The sequence below is a fragment of the Haemaphysalis longicornis genome, unplaced genomic scaffold, assembly GCF_048455015.1.
Source record: "Haemaphysalis longicornis isolate Haplotype H1 unplaced genomic scaffold, Haemaphysalis longicornis Haplotype H1 scaffold_213, whole genome shotgun sequence".
NCBI lineage: Eukaryota > Metazoa > Arthropoda > Arachnida > Ixodida > Ixodidae > Haemaphysalis > Haemaphysalis longicornis.
The window spans coordinates 91,387-110,051 of record NW_027526299.1 but is presented as its reverse complement, the minus strand read 5'-3'; the positions used below and the strand labels follow the sequence as shown (position 1 = coordinate 110,051).

Sequence of the window (18,665 nt, the reverse complement as noted above, 5' to 3'; positions counted from 1 at the left end):
AAATAGTAGCATGCCCTCCTTCACTTTGCAATTTGACTTGGTAAGACCTATAGACCGAAGGTAATAAGAAGCATTTCCAGCAGCTACCAATACCGCGCGCCACCTTTCAGCCGTTACGAAGCACAGCACAATATTTAACTTTTCACGACAGCCATTTAGATAACAGATGCTCGCCCCCCAAGCTGGCAGACTACATTTCCATTCGCGGACAGCATAGCAGACAGCATACAAAGCAGTCAAATTAGACACTATATGGCGGCGAGCGCCACAAAAGTCACTGAAAACTATTTACTTGTCTATACATGATAAAATAAATATATATTGAAATGGTGTTTATTGGCAGCAAATGGTAGCGTTCCAGGTGACGGTGTTCAGGTAGACACCGAGAGGACTAGCCGGAGCAATGATCACGGTGCAGCGAGCTATGCCAGATCGTGGCGCGTTCTCAGCGAGACCGGTGCTATCTCCTCGTCGTCTTCACAGTCCGCATTCACTGCATACCCATTATTGCCCATGGCCACATATCACAGCATACCCACACGGGACATAGTGCGTCCTTCGCAGTGTCTAATAGCATACTCTGAATGGGCGAATCTTTTGCGCTACAATTACCCCCGCGGACAAAAGGAGCCATCCTGGCGAGCTAAGGGCAAGATAAAACCATCGGTTCGTGGTAAGCCTTGAGACGGTCAACGTGCACAGTTTCGCGACCGCGACAACGAAGGTCCGGGGACAACGTAAGCGGCTCAACTACGTAGTTCAATGGGGATGTACGCTCGATTACACTGTAAGGACCATGATATTTGGAGAGTAACTTCTAAGCAAGACCAGTAACAGTTGAGGGTATCCACAGCCGCACAAGAGGACCGGCAGCGAACTCAGGGGGCGGTGTTCCATCGTCGTGACGCTGCTGCTGGCGAGATTGTTCCTCGGATGCCAGAGGCCTGGCGAGCTGGCGACACTCTTCGGTGTGCCGAAATGCCTGTGACATGGGGGTACATTCAGATGCATCTGGTCGGTACGGCAGGATGGTGTCGAGCGGACATGACGGCTCGGGCCGTAGAGGAAAAAGAAAGGCGCAAACTTCGTATTTCCTTGAGTAGCGGTGTTGTATCCATAAGTTACTTACGGAAGAACTTGGTCCCAGTCGGTGTGGTCCGCCGAAACATATGTTGCCAACATATCACCCAGTGTCCGGTTAAATCTTTCCGTAAGCCCATTGGTCTGTCACCCGCCGCGGTGGCTCAGTGGCTAAGGCATTGCGCTGCTGAGCACGAGGTCGCGGGTTCGATTCCCGGCCGCGGCGGCCGCTTTTCTGATGGAGGCGAAAAGCAAAAACGCCCGTGTGTACGAGATTTCGGCGCACGTTAAAGATCCCCAGGTGGTCAAAATTAATCCGGAGCCCTCCACTACGGCGCGCCTCATCGCCTGCGTTGCGTCGGCGCGTTAAACCCTACAATCAATCAATCATTGGTCTGTGGATGGGAAGAAGTGGTGGTGCGGTGGATAACGTTGCACTTTGCGAGCAGGGCTTCAAGTACTTCAGAAAGAAACACATGCCCTCTGTCGCTGATCAACTCTCTAGGGGCACCATGACGAAGAATGAACCGGCGTAGGAGAAATGAGGTGACCTCACGGGCGTTAGCGGCTGGTAGTGCGGCGGTTCCAGCGTATCTGGTTAAGTGGTCTACCGCGACGACGGCCCAGCGGTTTTCGGAAACCGTGTAGGGGAGCGGCCCATACAAATCGATTCCTACGCGGTCGAAAGTTCGTACTCGACACGGCAGGGGCTGCAATGGAGCCGGTGGTTTGTTTGGTTGGGAGTTACGGCGTTGACATTTTTCGCAGGAACGGACGAACTTGGTGACAAAAGTGTACCTTCCACGCCGGTAGTACCGCATACGGAGACATCGGTATGTCTTCAGTACACCAGCATGACCACAGTGTGCATCGGCGTGAAAACATGCGCAAAAGTCTGAGCGGAGATGGCGGGGAATGACAAGGAGCCACTTCCTGCCATATGCGTTATAATTTCGGCGGTACAGAAGCGCGTCGCGAATAGCGAAGTGAGTGGCCTGTCACCGCACAGCTCGAGGGGCGTTTGACGAAGCAGGGTTTGTTAGAAAGTCCAAAAGAGGAGTGAGCCAGGGATCCTTGCGCTGCTCGCGAGGCACGTCGACAGGGAGGACAGAATTCCGTCTAGGGATGACAAAAAGGCACTGTCGGTGGTCATAACTAACGCTCGCGACCAACTGGTCCTCCAGCAAGACCTTAACCACATTCAAGAATGGTTCGATAAATGCCTTCTATCTCTTAACCTGAATAAATGTAAACTTGTTTCCTTTTCACGTCGTTAAAATACCTTTCTTCTTTCATTTCACAGTGCGAAAGTCACTGTACAGTCAAAATAATCCTACAAATATCAAGGCGCCACATTAACTGGCGATCGTACTTGGAATGCGCATATTACTAACGCCATTTCATCCGCAAACAGAACACTTGGCTTCCTAAATCCTCACCTGCGCCGTGCGCCCCCGCTCGTAGAGTTGCTCGTTTACCACTCCCTGATCAGATCAAAGCTTGAATATACCTCCGCCATATGGAACCCGCCCCAAACATGTCATAAATGATCCTGAATCTGTCCAAAATCGCGCCCCCGGAATTATTCGTTCCCTGTACTCGTACATTAGCATTTCATCCTTGAAAGCACAATCCGTTTTATCACCACTCTATGTCTGCCGCCGTATCACCACCCTTTCCCTCTTTCACAAAATTTTTCATTCTTCACTAAATATACCCCCTTACATCCTCCCCCCGACATACATTTCACACCGCACTTGCCATCCACTTCAAGTGTCCCGTTATCGTACCAGGACTGTCACATTTCCGCATCTTTTATTCCCCGCGCAGCAAAAGACTGGAACGACCTTCCTGCTCCGTTGTTTCAACCACCTTCCCATCAAACTTCATTGCAAATGTGAGTAGTCACCTGTGTTCATAAAACTAATGCGTTCAAATGTGTTTTTCTGTATATCCACGCGTTATGTAATACCCCCCAGTGGGGTCTTTGAGGAAATAAAAATGAAATTAAATGAAAATGAAATGTAAGCGTCTTTCGTGTTTCTACTGCCGATCCTCCCAAAGTACGGTCTATTTAGTTACACAGTCACCACACCACTGTGAGTGGACCATTCCGGTTTGGAAATGAGCGCCTCGGGTCGAGCCACAATTACAAAAACGTCTTTAAAGCGAAGCGTTTCATGGCTCCCTGATGGCACATGTTGCGCCAGAAACGCACTCTAGGAGAGCCAACTTCTTTGATGATGATGATGATGATCGTGGGTGAAGAGAAGAAAACGCTACCCGTCGTCGCAATCGAACCTGGGTCACTCGCGTTATGAAGCATACGTCTATCTGCTTGCGCCATTCTGACATGATAGAAGCAGTTTCGATTTGGAGAGGATTGCATGGTCGTGCAAAATAAGAAAGAAAAATCATGCACCCCGCCGTTTGACCTTCATTTGATTGCGAAGCCTCCTTAAAATCAAATGGTGAACGGTCAAAGCCAGTGCGACCAAAAGCTCACACTGCGTGCGAGTAAAAGTCAAAGCTCAACGAGACAGACTAGTGTCTGCGAGTGAGTCCAAAATTAGACGACAGCCAAGGAATGCCTCACGATAAAGCTTCGCGTTCAACCACCGTCATCGTTAGGCAGGCGGGTGCATGATTCCCCATCTAAAGCTGGCAAGATTTACTATTCGTCAACAAATTTTTCACTACAATCTGAAAATAATTCGTGAAAGTATTTTGGCTTCCGCCATGCTAAGCTAAGCAACCACATCGGGAGAATCAGCCGAACATGGACGTGGCAAGAAAAAAGATGGTACTAGCCTGCTTGCAGGTTGTCGCGTGACTCCAACTTCCGAGCCTTCGAGTCCTGCTGTACGACCGTAGTCTCACTTCCGGTGGGCAGGCCTCGTTGAGTTTCGAATACGGTGGCCTGGGGTTCTGGGACAAACGCGTAGGAGTTCCCTCTGATGATCATTGGAATCCTCTCAAAGAGCGACGTCAGCCGAAGTCTACCCGAGAGGCCGGTGCCGGAGGCCCCCCCGACTGGAGACCCCCACAGGTGATCTATTTTTCTCTTGCCGCCCGAGTAACGCATCGGACTGAAGCTGTTGAGTTTTGGAGGTTTATGGAGAAAACAGGGACGGAGAAAGAAACAGAAATAAAACAGGTTGTCATCAAGACAATTTGTAGGTTTAGGTAAGCGTACACACAAAATGATTTCGCTATTGCAATTTCCGAGCAGCCCTATTCACTTTACAAATACTCAGGTCAGACTGACAGTTTTAACTAAGTCAGAACTACTCCATACAAATCAAATTCCTACCTTCATGTAAGCTTACAAACAGTGCAAATACGCGGTTGCAATTTTTGAGCAGCCTTGTTCATTTGAACCTCTCCGTTGAAGTACTGGATAACCCGCCGTGGTGGCTCAGTGGCTAAGGCGTTGCGCTGCTGAGCACAAGGTCGCGGGTTCGATTCCCGGCCGCGGCGGCCGCTCTTCTGATGGAGAAAAGCAAAAACGGCCGTGTGTACGAGATTTCGGCGCACGATAAAGATCCCCAGGTGGTCAAAATTAATCCGGAGCCCTCCACTACGGCGCGCCTCATCGCCTGCGTCGCGTCGGCGCGTTAAACCCCACAATCAATCAGAAGTACTGGATACGCCTGCAGTGTGTGGAGTAGTGTATGCTTGGGCATGAATACACACGCTGTATTTACGAAAAACTGTCTTTAAAGAAACCGTAAATCCACTGGGGTTCCTCGCATTAAAATAAAGATGACCGGTGTTTGTCATAATTTGAGTTCCACTGGACCGCCTCAGAAAAAGGCCAATTAAAACTGCGTATGTCTAACGAGCGTTATGTGAGGAGCGATGAAAATCAATTAGCAATTTAAGCGACTGAGTGTCACACGAATGATTATGACGGAAGCCATTTTAGTTGTCAGTAAGTGATTTATCTTCATCTGTGAAATGATCTGTGGGAACAGTATTCGCTCGAGTATTCTGCGTAGAAAAGACTGCAATATAGGTCCGTAACTGTTAGTAAAAATATGCGGTCTACCAGTCTCCATTCACAAGAGCTGCGCCAATGGACAGCTAAATTTTTAGTCTAAGTACGTATGCTGATCTATCTTTTTTTCAGAAGTTCTAGATGAATTCCATCCACCCCCGAATTAATCTTGCATCCTAGTTGCTCCAACGCGCGTGCTACACCATTCTATTTTAAGAGAATTGCTAGAAACGAATCATGAATAAGAGCTTGTCGTAACCCTAGCGCATCTAGTCTATTCGAAGCGATAGATAAATATTCCGCCTGTTACCTAGGTCGATGGAATTGTCATTGGCACTTTATAGTTTAGTGAGTGACTGACTGTGGTTTCGATTGCTACGTCCAAGAACAATTTAGGACCGGTTTTTAGTTGGTCTGGCCGAGTGTGGTTGAAAAATTTTTTTTACATGTTTGATAGCTGCTTAAGTTTGCCTTGACAGGTTCTGACAGTGTGTACACCAGTGCATTGCCGCATTATCCGGTCAGGGGTATTTTTATGCAGGTTTATTTCAGATGAGGCTTCTGTTCCCATCCTCTGTGAACAAGTAAATTGTTTGTCTTTAATTTAATGGTAATTTGTGGAACATTAGCTAGTTTTGTTTTTTTAGCAGTTGGGAAAGTTAGACAGGGTTTTCTTCCAACATTTACAAAATCCGGGTGCAAGGTCTTCAAGCATGCCGTTAATCCTCTAAGCGTGCGATTTAGTTTCTCGATATCCCCACATGCATGTTTGAGGAAGGATTTGATTGATTTCGTGTTATCCACACCTCGTAGAGATAGCCAACAGTATACCAGTGGGTGGTGGTCTCTGGTTTTTTTTCGAACCATAAGTCAATGCTTTACCGGAATAGACGGTAAATAACAAATCAAACATGTTCTCCCCCCGCGTCGGTTTGATTGCAGATGGTGACATACGTTGCTCATGTGCCAAGGGTATAACTCAAGGCTTCCTGGCGGCGCCCATTGTTGGGCGTAAGTGGCGTAAGTATTGGAAGGAGACTTTACTAGGAGCGCCCGGTGACCTCATACGTCACATGAAGAGGCTACGTCACAGCATTCTTCACTCGCACGCGGTGCATGCTGGGACGTGCGGAGTAAATTTGAAACCTGGGCGCGGCAAATCATCATCATTACCTGTTTCGGGTGGCGCCATCTGTGAACGAGCGGGAGAGGCTCACCGACAGCTCCGGAGCGCCTCCTTTGGATGGAAGTGGCGCCATCAGTCCAAGTATAGCCAAGCTTCAGTTTTCGAATAACATCGCCGCACCTAATTGAATACCTATTTGTCCACGTAACCGATGACGCAGATGGTCTGCCCAGAGCGAGCATAAGTGTGAAAAGAGAATCGCTTTACGGCTGGCCAAGGGTCGAGCCAGGGGGCTTGACTTCAGAGTATGGCGTATAACTCATTGCTACGCATAGGCAGGCTGTCATTCTTATGCAAAGAGTTGGAGGTGATGTTTGCGCGGAGCTGTTCCCACGGACGCTGCCGCTGTTAGGCCGCGCTGCATGCTGGGATATGAGCGGCTTATAGGGAAGCTGACTAGTGGAAGACACGTCACAGTATACAGCAGCTGCAGCTCTGCATGCCGGTATATGAGTGGGTAATTTGAAATTGCTGAGGTTATGTTTCACATCGTTGCGAACACGTGTTCTTCGGTACCCATCGTTGCCATAACCCGCGCTGCATGTGGGGAAATGAGCGGTGCGTGTAGTTCAAACGTTCAGGAACAGAAGAAAGGAATCGCTATGCTTGCTATTGGCTCAACAGGGAGCTGGCGGTAAACAACAGATCACATTTATTAATCTAAGGAATGCTTGTAACGTGTTGGTCTTGAAACAAGTGCGAAGATTGAGGCACATACAATCAATTTCTTGGTCTCAAATTTGCCTTATTTTGTAATGAAATGATAAAAGTTTAACTATCCCCTCTGAAAACAAGCTGATGCCATTCCCCCGTAAAATCGATTTGCTCTTGCATTGCCTGTTTTTTGCGAAGGCTTTGAGGTGAACGCAAAGGTACGCATATATGCGTACCTAGTTTTTCGAAGTATTATAATACTTCGAAAAACTAGCACCGAATTGGCAGTCCGCTCACACGATAAATAGACACCCTTGAAGATCGTCTTAAATGTATTATTAAAAACTGATGTTTTCCTTGCTTGCAGCGCAGCGGGCAATAATATTTCAGCGAAATAGCGGTGCTTCATAGATGCTAAAAATTTTCGGTAGCGTTCCACCAATGCCAAGGATGCTTACGTATTGGAAACTTCACTTTCTCGCTTTTTTCGCGTTTTGCTGTTGTCCGGGAGAGCCTGTGTTGGACCATATGGTGAGGTCGTCTGCGTATAAGGCGTGCGACACGTGGGGGATTTGTTCAAGTACTGTCGGGAGTCCCGTGAGCGCTATATTGAAAAGTAGGGGTGAGACAACCGAGCCTTGGGGAGTGCCCTTTGCCGGTGTGTGAAAGGTCTCTGTCTGGTGAGGGCCAATGTGGAGAGTGGCAGTTCGATCTGTCAAAAAGGCTCTCACGTAGTTATATGTGGCAGATCCGCAGCCCGTCAACCCTCCACCACCCAGATCCCCTACCCTTGAGCAGTGGGAGTGCGCGTTGCAGAGCTGCCAGCTCGAAGACCAGGAGGCCCTGATCTCTCGGGCGAAGATGGCAGCCGCGGCACGCGGCCTACCGGAATAGGATGGCCGCCCACAGCTCCTAACTCTTTTTCTCCCCTACCTCGTCCCTGCTTTTCAATAAACGTTTTCTCTCTCTCTCTCTCTCTCTCTCTCTCTCTCTCTCTCTCTCTCTCTCTCTCTCTCTCTCTCTCTCTCTCTCTCTCTGCACTATCGATTAATTGTCCAATCCCATCGAACGAACACGAGTACAGATTCTGCTTTCACTGTTTCCCAAGATCTTGCCAAACGTTTATGTTTCGAAAAACATTGTTGCAGTGAGAGTGACGTCGGCTGCCCTTACTCGAGGCGCGGATTAAAGAAATGGTGCATCCTTTCAGAATTAGCAAAGAAAACTTGTCTATTCGCATCTACTATGAAAGGGCATTTTCAGAAGCTGGCTTCCACGCCGGCTGACGACGTATTCCTGGCGAAAAGCTCTAAGACATGAAAAATTATATCGTTTGCTTTTGGCTTCGACGGACTGCAATCGTAATTATCATCAGTGCCGCAATCATGAATACCGAATCTCCCGAAATTTTTCGGTGTCCTGTTCTTCAGATGATTGGTTTCAGAAAGTGCTGCGACAGTCATTTTCAGACATTACTTGTTTCTTTACGAATATTGGGATGCCATTGGCCATTCGAAACACAAAGCGGGAAGTGGTCTGTATACGGTATATGGGAGGGGATATTCGCCAGCCTTTTGCGAAAGCAATAGCTTGTGCTAACGAGAAAGCTGGCGTCTGTGATACACTAACTTACAAGATTGATAAGTACTTTCCAATCGAATCATTTTGCACTTACCTTGGTGGGGCATAGTGTTAGCATGCTCCCAAGCCCGCAAACAACGGACTCCATCACCGAGAAAAGCTAGCCACAGCACCCTTTTATGCTTTCATTCGCACTTTAGAACCAAAAGAGGATTATAAGGCAGCTCAAGATTGGCAATAATGACGCTTACGGGGGGCACTCACAGCCGTATGGGACAAATATTTCTGAAGAACACAGATGGTCGGTTCATCACCATTATGGCAAAAAAAATCCCATAATTTGGACACCAGGCGCAACGAGCTCCTCCAGGGCCGCCACCTTTGCCGTCCCGTCCGGCAGTCATCTACGTCCATGGCCTGGTCGATGCGCGCGCACAGATCGCCGCGATACCAAGGCGCCCGATCGAACATTTTGGATGGCTTCCCCGCGAACACTCATGGTCCCGTCTCCTAGGTAGCACAGTACACCGCGCAGAAGATGCAATATCAGTTCGCACTTCTTTTGCTGCCTCCGAGTTAAGTGGCTGAACTCATCACGCCGGTAGTCTCATGCCACCACATGTTTGTTGACATGCGACGCGACAGCCAGCTGCCGTCAGTTCGACGCTCCGAAGCAACGCCAGTCGCCGTCTTTCCTGAACACATTCCACACACTACACAATATGTATGAGCGCTCCCACAGCGCGCCAGACCTAAGAGTCTGCCGGAGGAACGGCAACCGAATGATCTCCCCGACATTTTTATATTTCAGTGTATGATGTCTGCTTCAAACATCCACGAATGGGAATGTTAACCATTCCACTGATTCCTCAATTCTCGGTTGATTGAATCTTAAAATCTTGCTTTTTGGCAGTGCCCGATCGACAGCGCTTTCATCTTAATGCTCTTGATAACAAAAGGATCCGTTGCGACGTCGTAGAAAGAGCTCATTAATTTTTTCATGAAGCAATTTTCTCATGAAGCAATTTTCTGTTCACAGCCTCTGCTCGCGCTGAGCATGTCGTCTACTTTATTGGTCACGTGAATGGTTAAGTAATCAATAAGTTAAGACGGTGCTAACCGAAAAATTAACCTTGGCGACACCTGGAGAGATGGTGCCACTGCCATCCTAAGGGGGCGCTCCAGTCGGTGAGCCTCTCTCAGTCGTTCATAAATGGCGGCATTCGAAATCGATGATGATGTAATAACACGGATAGGCGGACTAGTTGGTTTGTCATCTTAGCGGTAACTTTTGCGCACTCGATACAGGGACACAGAAAAGACTGCGCTTGTCTTCGTGTCACCTTTTTCTGTGTCCCCGTATCAAGTGCGCAAAAGTTACCGTTACGATGATGATGATTGGCCGCGCCTCGATTTTATATTTCCCTCGAACGTCCCGGCATGCACCGCGCGTGAAGCTGATGATTATGACTGCTGTGACGTAGCCTCTTGCTGTGACGTAGGTCACGGGGTGCTCCTGCTGGGATCACTTTCCACTACTGGCGTAAAAAACTCGTAGCACTTCGTTATCGCGCTCCTCATAGTGTAGTTTTAGCTCGTTGCATAGAAGCTCAATATTTCATAGTGCCACTTACTAGAATATGTCATCTTCGGCCTTCACCTTCTCGGGTAGGTAACACTCCTTGGAGTTCGGAAGCATGATGATCATTAGCCCCGAGGCGCCACAGCACACAGAAAGCACTGCGTAGCACGCCGACCGCCACTGGAAAGTGTGCTAATGGAAAAAAAGACAGAGAGGAAGAATCACTGGTAAAAACAACGGTATGAACAACGTCGTGCCTCCACCTCGACTCTAGAAAGAAATGTTTTTGCAGAACGATATAAACGAGTCACGCGTTCTGGTAGCGAATTGCCTAAGCCACTGTTGGGAATAGGTCGCGCTATTTGGTAAATAGTATGGCCTGGTCTGTAGCGATTGGCATTGCTGCCAGGCAATCACTCCGTGAATTACCGCGGGGAAATCACGTAAAATTCGTATCCCGTCGCATGGCAAGGGGCTTGCTGTGTACCAGTTGCCGCCTCAGATAATCGATTCCAGATTGCTTGCAATTTGTTTGCATCCCGTCAAGTAGAGCCACCAAGGAAAGGGAACGCAGTCAAAAAGTATGCATTGAATATAGAGTCGAAGTTTTCCTAATGTAAGAATGTGTATATAGCAAAAAAGAAATACCTACTTCATCGTATGTTTTTTGACATCGTAGCTGTTGTACGCCGAGTATCTGCATCCTTCTGGTGTAGGTAGTGCGTCACGTAGGGAGGAGCCCGTTCACACACCTACAATGGGCTCTTAGGGGCTGGTACTTCTCCCTCCCTCTAGGGGAGGGAGAGGAAAGGAAGCCTTGCGCCGCTCACGTTTAGCTCCCGATACCTAAACGCGAACCATACAATTGCCGCTGCGACGGCGTTGCCATACGAGAATGCACAAGAGAACCATAGCTCTGCCGTTTCAGAAGATGTCACATTGGGAAAATGGTGTTAGTTTTTTAATCTTTAATAATTTTTCCAGTTTCGAAAGTGTGTGGCTTTTAGGCTAAGGTATATATACGCCAGTGCGGCTTTCTTCCTTATCGTAGCATCTGGCTAAAACCTTAGCATAAGGAATACATCGAGGAGTGCAACCTGAGCACCATGCCCAAAAAGAAACAGGAGCTCCTTGAGGTGAATTCGGCAAACGAGGACCCAGCACACACTGCGCTCTACATTATCAATTCTCCAACCCCGCAATGCTCAAGTGAGAGACTAGGTTTACATAAAATCCTACAACATCACATGCGGAGGGAAAAAAAAACAGTCAAGCAAATCGCATGAACCGAAAGCGACAGTACGTATAAGTTGTCCGTCTTTGTTGTTTATGCAGCGTTGGCTCAGATATATGCCGGTAGTGACATCTGAGTGGTCCCCATCTCTTTTTATGGACCCTGAAAAGGATTATGAACAGTGTTTAGTTCATTTACCAGAATTGTGTTTAGAATTCTCTAGCCACCAAAGCTGAATTTTTAGTTTAATTACGCATTTTTTTGCAAGAAAAGTGCGATCAAAACTCTAATTTTCCTTGCCCCTTTCTCTTCACTAGTTGGCCGGCGCGGACTATGACGACATACCGTCAAGTGCATTCGGGTAAATATACTGGAGCTCCGTCATGTTGATATTACGACCTTTGTGTGAACAAATAAAAATAAGTATCAAGCCATGATATAGGAGAAAATCAAAGTATTGTGGCGGGAATAAAGTAGTCACTAAATGAGCTTTCAGATTACCGTCACTGATACACGCAAGGGAGCAACGGAGGGCACTTTAGTGTTTTTAGGCATTGCCAGATTGCCGCTCTTCTACGGCCTCGCCGCTACTTTTGGCCGGGTCGCTGGTAGACAACACTGTCGAAGACGCAGCAAAACATCTTAGACGCACTTCTGCAGCTCAAATGGTGCGAAGCGCGTTATCTTTGATTCGCGTTCGGAATGACGTCAATCGCGCGCAGCCGCAGAGCAGGGAGGACAAGCTAGGGCTGCCATAGTTGACAGACGATAACGCATAAACGAAATGGCAACGCCCATGAACGTTTGAAGTGTTAACAAATGTCGCGTAATAAGAACTGACCAATGATCATGGCGGCCGCACGGAATAACAGGAGAAAACTGTTTGGATGCAGTGAAAACTTAGTGACACTGGGACAAAGGAACAATCGATTGCACAACGGTGTGATTTCATCAGCTTAGATGATGCAGCTGCCGCAAATGACGCTTAATGGATCCTGGTCTGCGACCTATTATAAGGACCTATTATAAGGACACAAGCCACTTTCTTTACAAAGACTGCTTTGTCCCGATGCCAATAATAGCAATTCTATAGCAAACTTCTAAGAAATGATCGAGATTTTAAAGAAAATGCATCATGCAGTCGCGACTGTGCAGCCGCTCTCCGGCGATTTGCCGATGACCTCACGTAACCTTGTCCGGGTGAATAGCGGCCGGACACCTAAGGCGCTGCCAAGAAGCATGACTGTAGCGGGTCCTCTAAATATGTTTAATCGTAAACATATTCATAAATATGTTTCATTGCTTGGCCATGTTGCGTCGCTGTGGAGCGATATTTAACGGTTTTACGATGTTCTTTGCTTTTTTTCGGTAAAAAAATCGTCCTTCGTTGCAGGAATGAAGCTGGGTTGCTTACCAAGAGGTACTCCTCTCAAACTACTTAAAGTTGCATTTTGCCTTTAATAATACAAAACGGCCTTTACTGCTCCCATGTTTGGAGCAATAATGTAGGGTCCGGTAAAGCATGTTAAAAAAGGATAGGATCACTAAGTATGAAATAGAACCTTTATTTGCTTCTTTCTTTATGTGTTCAGAAGTTGAGCGTCATTGAAAGGCCGAACTTGGTTCAAATTTGGTGACGCGGGAGACTTGCATGAAAGATGTGGTGTACCAAACCGGAGATTGACAAATTGTTCAGCCAATGTGTGGTATGTGTAACAACGTTATCCACATATGATCTTTTAGGGTACTTTAGCCTCTGAAATCCGAGCTTACCGGGAACTTCGAGTGTCTGCGGAACTTGTCAGCCCAGTTTAGAGCAGTCTGTTTTGCTAACACAACTGCCGGGTTTTCCTAGCGACGCTAGTATAATGATTTAGCTTCCTACGATGACTTTGAGGTGGCTTCGCTGTAGAACAAAGAGAATCCAGATTAGCTCAAGTACGTAAGCATCCTGTCACCACTGATCACCTGAGTCTTCCTTCATGCATGTGGGCACGGGACAGCCGTGTTCCCAGCGCTGCCGCGGCGTCACTTAACCCATCAGGACACTCGGCTAGTGTCACCAGTGGAGTAATTTACAGTACCGAAAGGTATTCGCACCGCACAGCCAAGCTACGAATTTCCCATTAAAGAGAATTTCTTTCATTTGACTCAAGTACATAGCTCTGGTAAGAACGTACTGTGCCTACTATATATAGTCAGGTGATAAAACGAGCAACATCATTCTTCCTATGAAGACGAAGAGAACAGGCCTGCTGGCTACTTGCAAGAGAAGGGAATCTGTTTTTCTCCAGTGTTTAGAATGTGGACATGTCAAGCTGTGTCCCTCACTGTTTTACTACAAAGCCATGACTCTACCTTTGCGAAGTCCTGGTAGAAAATCTGTGCTACGATGACGCCGACCCGACCAACGGCAGCTCCCACGTTGAAGCCGAGCGCTCGTACTATGGTTGCGTAGATTTCATTGGCGTAGAGAAACGTGACATTGTTCGAGACGTTGACCAGAAACCAGGCAACCAACACCACAACAAACGTGGTATCTGTGCACGGAGATACAGAACAGGAACATTTAATTGTATGGGCATCTTCCTGAAAACTATAGTTACGCAGCGCCGTAAGCGTCCCTTAGGCAGAATTATAAAAGTTTGCCAAAAATACCCAAAAAAAGTAAAATCATGTTTACACCAGCTTTTAGCGAATGACCTCTAAATCCCACGGAAATATTTGGATAGGAGTTCCCCGGGGATATTAGGCAACCAACATGACAGTTGGCTGATTTCAAATGCTTAGCCTTAAGGAATACTACAGAAAATTAGAAAAGAAGCGCCCATTTTTTCTATGAATCCCAAGGAACCGTAATGATCTTTCCCGGTGTTTTAAATGCTGAGACCCTTCGCTGCAACAAATCGGCTGTTCGAAAACTCATTTTATTCGAAGTATTTCACGCTCCACACTGCAGCGTTGACAACTGATGGCTAGGTGTTTCGTGCAGACCCATAATAAGTCACTCGTGCCCATGGTAGCACAAAATTTAAATATTTTCTTCAAAATTTGTCCGGCTTTCCTGGTTAAAAAATCTTGTTCGTGGCTGCAATATAGCCGAGTTAGTAACTAAAGGCTATTTGTTTTGTTCAAATTGAACGAAGGTTTGCTTGTCTTTATGGCAGCTATAAAAATAATGGGATATGAACTCTGCCTTTAAATTTAATATCCCTTGGCGGAGAAATAACATGTATTTTCCCTTCTGCGAGCAGCACCCGATACGCGTGTTCACTTTCACACACTGGAGCAGGCTGTAGGAAAACCGCCTAATGAACTGACTGCTCGCAGGGAGTGCTCCGGCTGAGTATCTCGCGCCTACCTCTGGGTAGCACGGCGACGATGGCGCAGGACATGCTTGTGATGGCCAATGACGTGACCAGGACGTTCCTGCGGCCCCAGCGACTGATGAGGAAGTACGCCGCGAAGGGCGTCGTAGCGGAGAACAGGAACTGGCTCTGGTTGCCTATGGACGCCGCACCCACGTCGAACGCTATGATGTAGTAGGTTAGCGAGCAGGAGAACCTGGAATTGATATGACGATGAAACACCGCATGTCAATTTGTGTGCTCGAAGTACACCGCAAAATTCTTACGCCTCGTTGTCATCCGCTGCATGCACGTTTTAAATGCCGCAACCCTTTGTCTCCCGTCACGCGAAAAACCGGCGTTGTTGCAGTTTCTCAGTATAGGAAATGGCAGCGGGTGCAAAAAATGTAGTTGATCCTTCTTTCATATGAATCGGTAAAACACGGAAGTGTGCCTTCACAGGAGCATTTGAATATTTATTCCGGATCGATATAAACTTGCACATCACTATATTTCGTCGGTATGGCATCGTGAGATGCATCAGCATTAAGACACTGGATTACACGCGCCGGAGCATTGCGTAAATCAGATTGAAACCCCAGGCGCTCGCAAACCGTGCTAACGAAACCGAACGGGTTGTCAGGGAATCGTTTGATGAAGTCACAGTACGCTCCAACGAAAGGAGCATTATTTGCAGGTCGGCAGTAGTCTTGTGGGTGGGCTTGGCGAGCGACGTCCTGCTTTCGCGTCGGTTAGGCAAAGGTGCGACCACACGTACTGGTTCTGATCCGTGGAGTGTAGGCCAGATGCTTGCGTTGCGACGAGGTCAGCTTGTGGAACGCGGCGGCGGCGGCGTTCCACAAGCTGAGCGGCGTTCCACATAGGTGGCGGACGGATAAACACAGCAGCTTCCGCTGCTACACGCTGACCTATCGAGGCGCAAACTATCGGCGCTCATTAGCTTTATGACGCACTACTTCTCTTCGCCTCTCGTAGACGGCAGCACCATCTGAAAAGACACGTTAGAGGGAAGGACATATGGCGCGTTCGTACAGCAAGCTGGGCATGACGTCATGTCTCAGTCGGTAGAGCGTTTAACACGTCCCGTTGCGGCTAGAGTGAATGTGGGCTCGAAACATAGCGCCGCCCCGCCAATGGAACTTTTTCTGGTGATGTTATTTCCGTGACGGATATCACGTCGGCGAGGTTTGTGTGCCCCGGCATAAAACGCTTTCGTGTTAAAATGAAAAAAAAAGAACTTCACTGTCCCTTCTCAATGAAAGTTGGCACAAGCGCGAATGCTCCGTCCAATCCAAGGAAGGTTCGTCTAATGGATCGTCATACCTTAAAATACCCAAATTGTAAACGAAGAACGAACCCATGAGACAATTTTTTGTGCACCAAGTACACGCATCCACCCACGACCGACCTAAATGTGTACCAATAAGTGCTTTATGAGATAATGGCATACTATTGTACCTCTTCCTCATGATCGATGCGTGTATTGTTTTATGTAGAACCGTTAATTTCTCGCAATTTTCAAGTAACCGTTTTGGTACGATGGAAGCCCGGTTTCACGCACGTACCGAGTGTATGCAGATTTTATCACAGCTTTTCGGTCAATGAACCATTCCATAGGCAAAATCACTAGTTTTTGGCAGAACGTCATGTGTCCCACTAAGAAAGCTTTCGCTTTAAAATGTGGCGTCCCAAAGGCTACGGCGGCGCCGTAGGATGTGTGCCGGCGGCTGAAGCGGTGTGTGCTTCCGTGTGGTGAAAGCCGAGTAGCTCTTCCTTGTCTGGAGGTCCGGCTAACGCAGCCGTGGGTTACCCCACCGCATCATCAGGAGCACGGATAGTCTCGGCTTTGACTTCCTTCCCCGCTTATCAGGGGTGGCCACAGACTTCGCACTATCCACCAGAGGAGTTTGTGCGCGAGGCCGCGAGTGGAAGTAAAAGCCTGTGAGCGCCTTGGGGGACCTTCTGGAAATCACCCGCTTTACGTTTGCCCTTGAAGAGTCATGTTGCGTCCGTTGGGGACTAGTGTCCAACTGCAGGCAGCGCATGCGCAGCCGTGCAGGGAGCGTGTTCCATTTTGCGCATCCCGAGTGGGTGGGTGACGGAGTATTCCCACTCACCCGTGACTCACAAGGTGGGTCTCTAGTGCGTGTTTGTCCTCAGCTGATAAAAACTCACAGAATTGTGACCACTCATTTTAAAAATCATCGATTCAATCTTCGTTCTTTTGTTAGAATATTGCCGACCTTAATTATAGTATAAAATATTTCTTGAATTCTTGAAACTTTTTGTTGCTGTGCATGGAAAACCACCACGTAAAATTTTAACACCTATGGCCCGTTAAAACTTCGGAGGACAGAAGTGAGGGTGAAATGGCACGTGCAAAAGCGCGAATAATGTATTGTGTTGGGCCTGAACATGAAATCACAAGACCTGCAAATGCTTGGCTCGATCAGGTGAAGTTACAACATCAGTGTACACAGAAGCGCACTCACCAGCAGAGCCACATTGTCAGATTGGAAAACTTGTACTGGGTGGTAAAGATAACCAAGAGGTCCCACACAGATTTGTCCAGGCGCTCGAGCTCCTTTGCCTGCGGGAATAAAGTAGTGATATAGCCTACAGGCTCCAGACAGCGAAGCTTGCCGGGCGAGCGCAGCGCCAGCAACGGCAGACGCGCTCAAATCTGGGTCGATGCCGCCACGCCGACCGCCTTCAGCGCCTGTGAACACACCTTTGCAAAAACGTGCGCCATAACGCTATTTCAGTGCGTACCTACTACACATTGCAACGAAGTCATGCAGGAAAGTTCTATCGCAGGGGAAGCCTCCAAATGAAACTGGGCGCTGATAGAATGATGTCGCCTTGCTGCCGAGCCGTAGGTTTGCACAGCTGGGAAGATTGTGTTCAAGGTTTTGCATTCTCCCGCGGATTTTTCTTCTTCCCTCCCTTTTTTTTTTTGTTTTGCAGATGTGAAGCCGTGGTTACTGTATCTTGAAAATCCCACAGTGAGCAAGCGCATTACATGCTGCTGTAATGTACGAGCACCTTGTTGCGGGTTGGTTAGCGGGCTGGTTAGCAGGCGGTAAATACACAAAAGTGCGGATTAAATTTATTCACAACGAGGGCTCCCAAACACAATTATAACAGCGTAGTTTATGACTCAGCGGTTCTACGCTGCTTCATTTAATATTGCAAGGGCCTAGAACGCCAATTATTAAGGACTTATTAAGGGCTTATTAAAGACATAACACGTATAGGGTGGACACTTAAAGGAACACTGAAGTGATATGTAAACATTGCGGGATTACTTGCGCAAATTGTAGTCCGGAGTCCCCAGACCATGTTTCGACCACCCTGGGCGCGTTTACGCGATTTTATTTAGTAGAAAAATTAATTCGAAAATGCTGTCCTCCTCTCTTTACGCTCACCCATTTTCTGCGGCGTTTTCGTGTGACGTCGAGAGGAGCCGAGCTCGCAATTGGCTGCGCTACCCGCTACTGCACGGCTCCCCTGCCTTCAGACAGTCAGTCGGCCCAGCGTTTCGTCCGCCGGCCGCCGACGGGTCGTCGCAATTCGTTCGCTCAGTTGAAAGGAAGCCAGGACACGTTTGTGAATGGTAGAATCTGCCTTTCTTTACTTGGTTAGTTTGTACACTGTATCTAGCTCCAAGTCAAGGTCGCTTCACACAAGCGCTGCACAAGCGCACATGCGACGCTTCGCTGACTGGTACGCCAGTAGGAAAATATAAGGCCTCTTGAAGGCGGGAGAAGAGTCAGCGAAGTCAATATAGGTACTAAGGAAATAAAATCAACTGATATTTTTACCGTACAGCGTAAAACTAGGGTGCGGGAAGCACTTTTTTGCGCTGGGCGAACAAGCACAGCGGTCAGCAGCACGACTACGCATCTGCGAACGCTTTTCCGTCTACGAAATGCAATTGCTAGACGTGAGCTATTGTGGAAACTCGGGCGACGCTTACT

General features: G+C 47.9%; 1 protein-coding gene across 1 annotated transcript in view; it reads right to left on the bottom strand.

Moving 5' to 3' along the window:
- Positions 1-3,886: 3,886 nt before the first annotated feature.
- Positions 3,887-18,665, bottom strand: part of LOC144172456 (solute carrier family 22 member 7-like) — a 32,190-nt gene continuing 17,411 nt past the window's right edge. Inside the window, exons 6-10 of the mRNA XM_077701158.1 lie at positions 17,178-17,275; positions 14,679-14,881; positions 13,676-13,857; positions 10,136-10,275; positions 3,887-4,175 (exon numbers count right to left, since the gene is read on the bottom strand). Coding sequence (XP_077557284.1) covers positions 3,887-4,175; positions 10,136-10,275; positions 13,676-13,857; positions 14,679-14,881; positions 17,178-17,275 — 912 coding nt within the window. The remainder of the gene's footprint in view (positions 4,176-10,135; positions 10,276-13,675; positions 13,858-14,678; positions 14,882-17,177; positions 17,276-18,665) is intronic.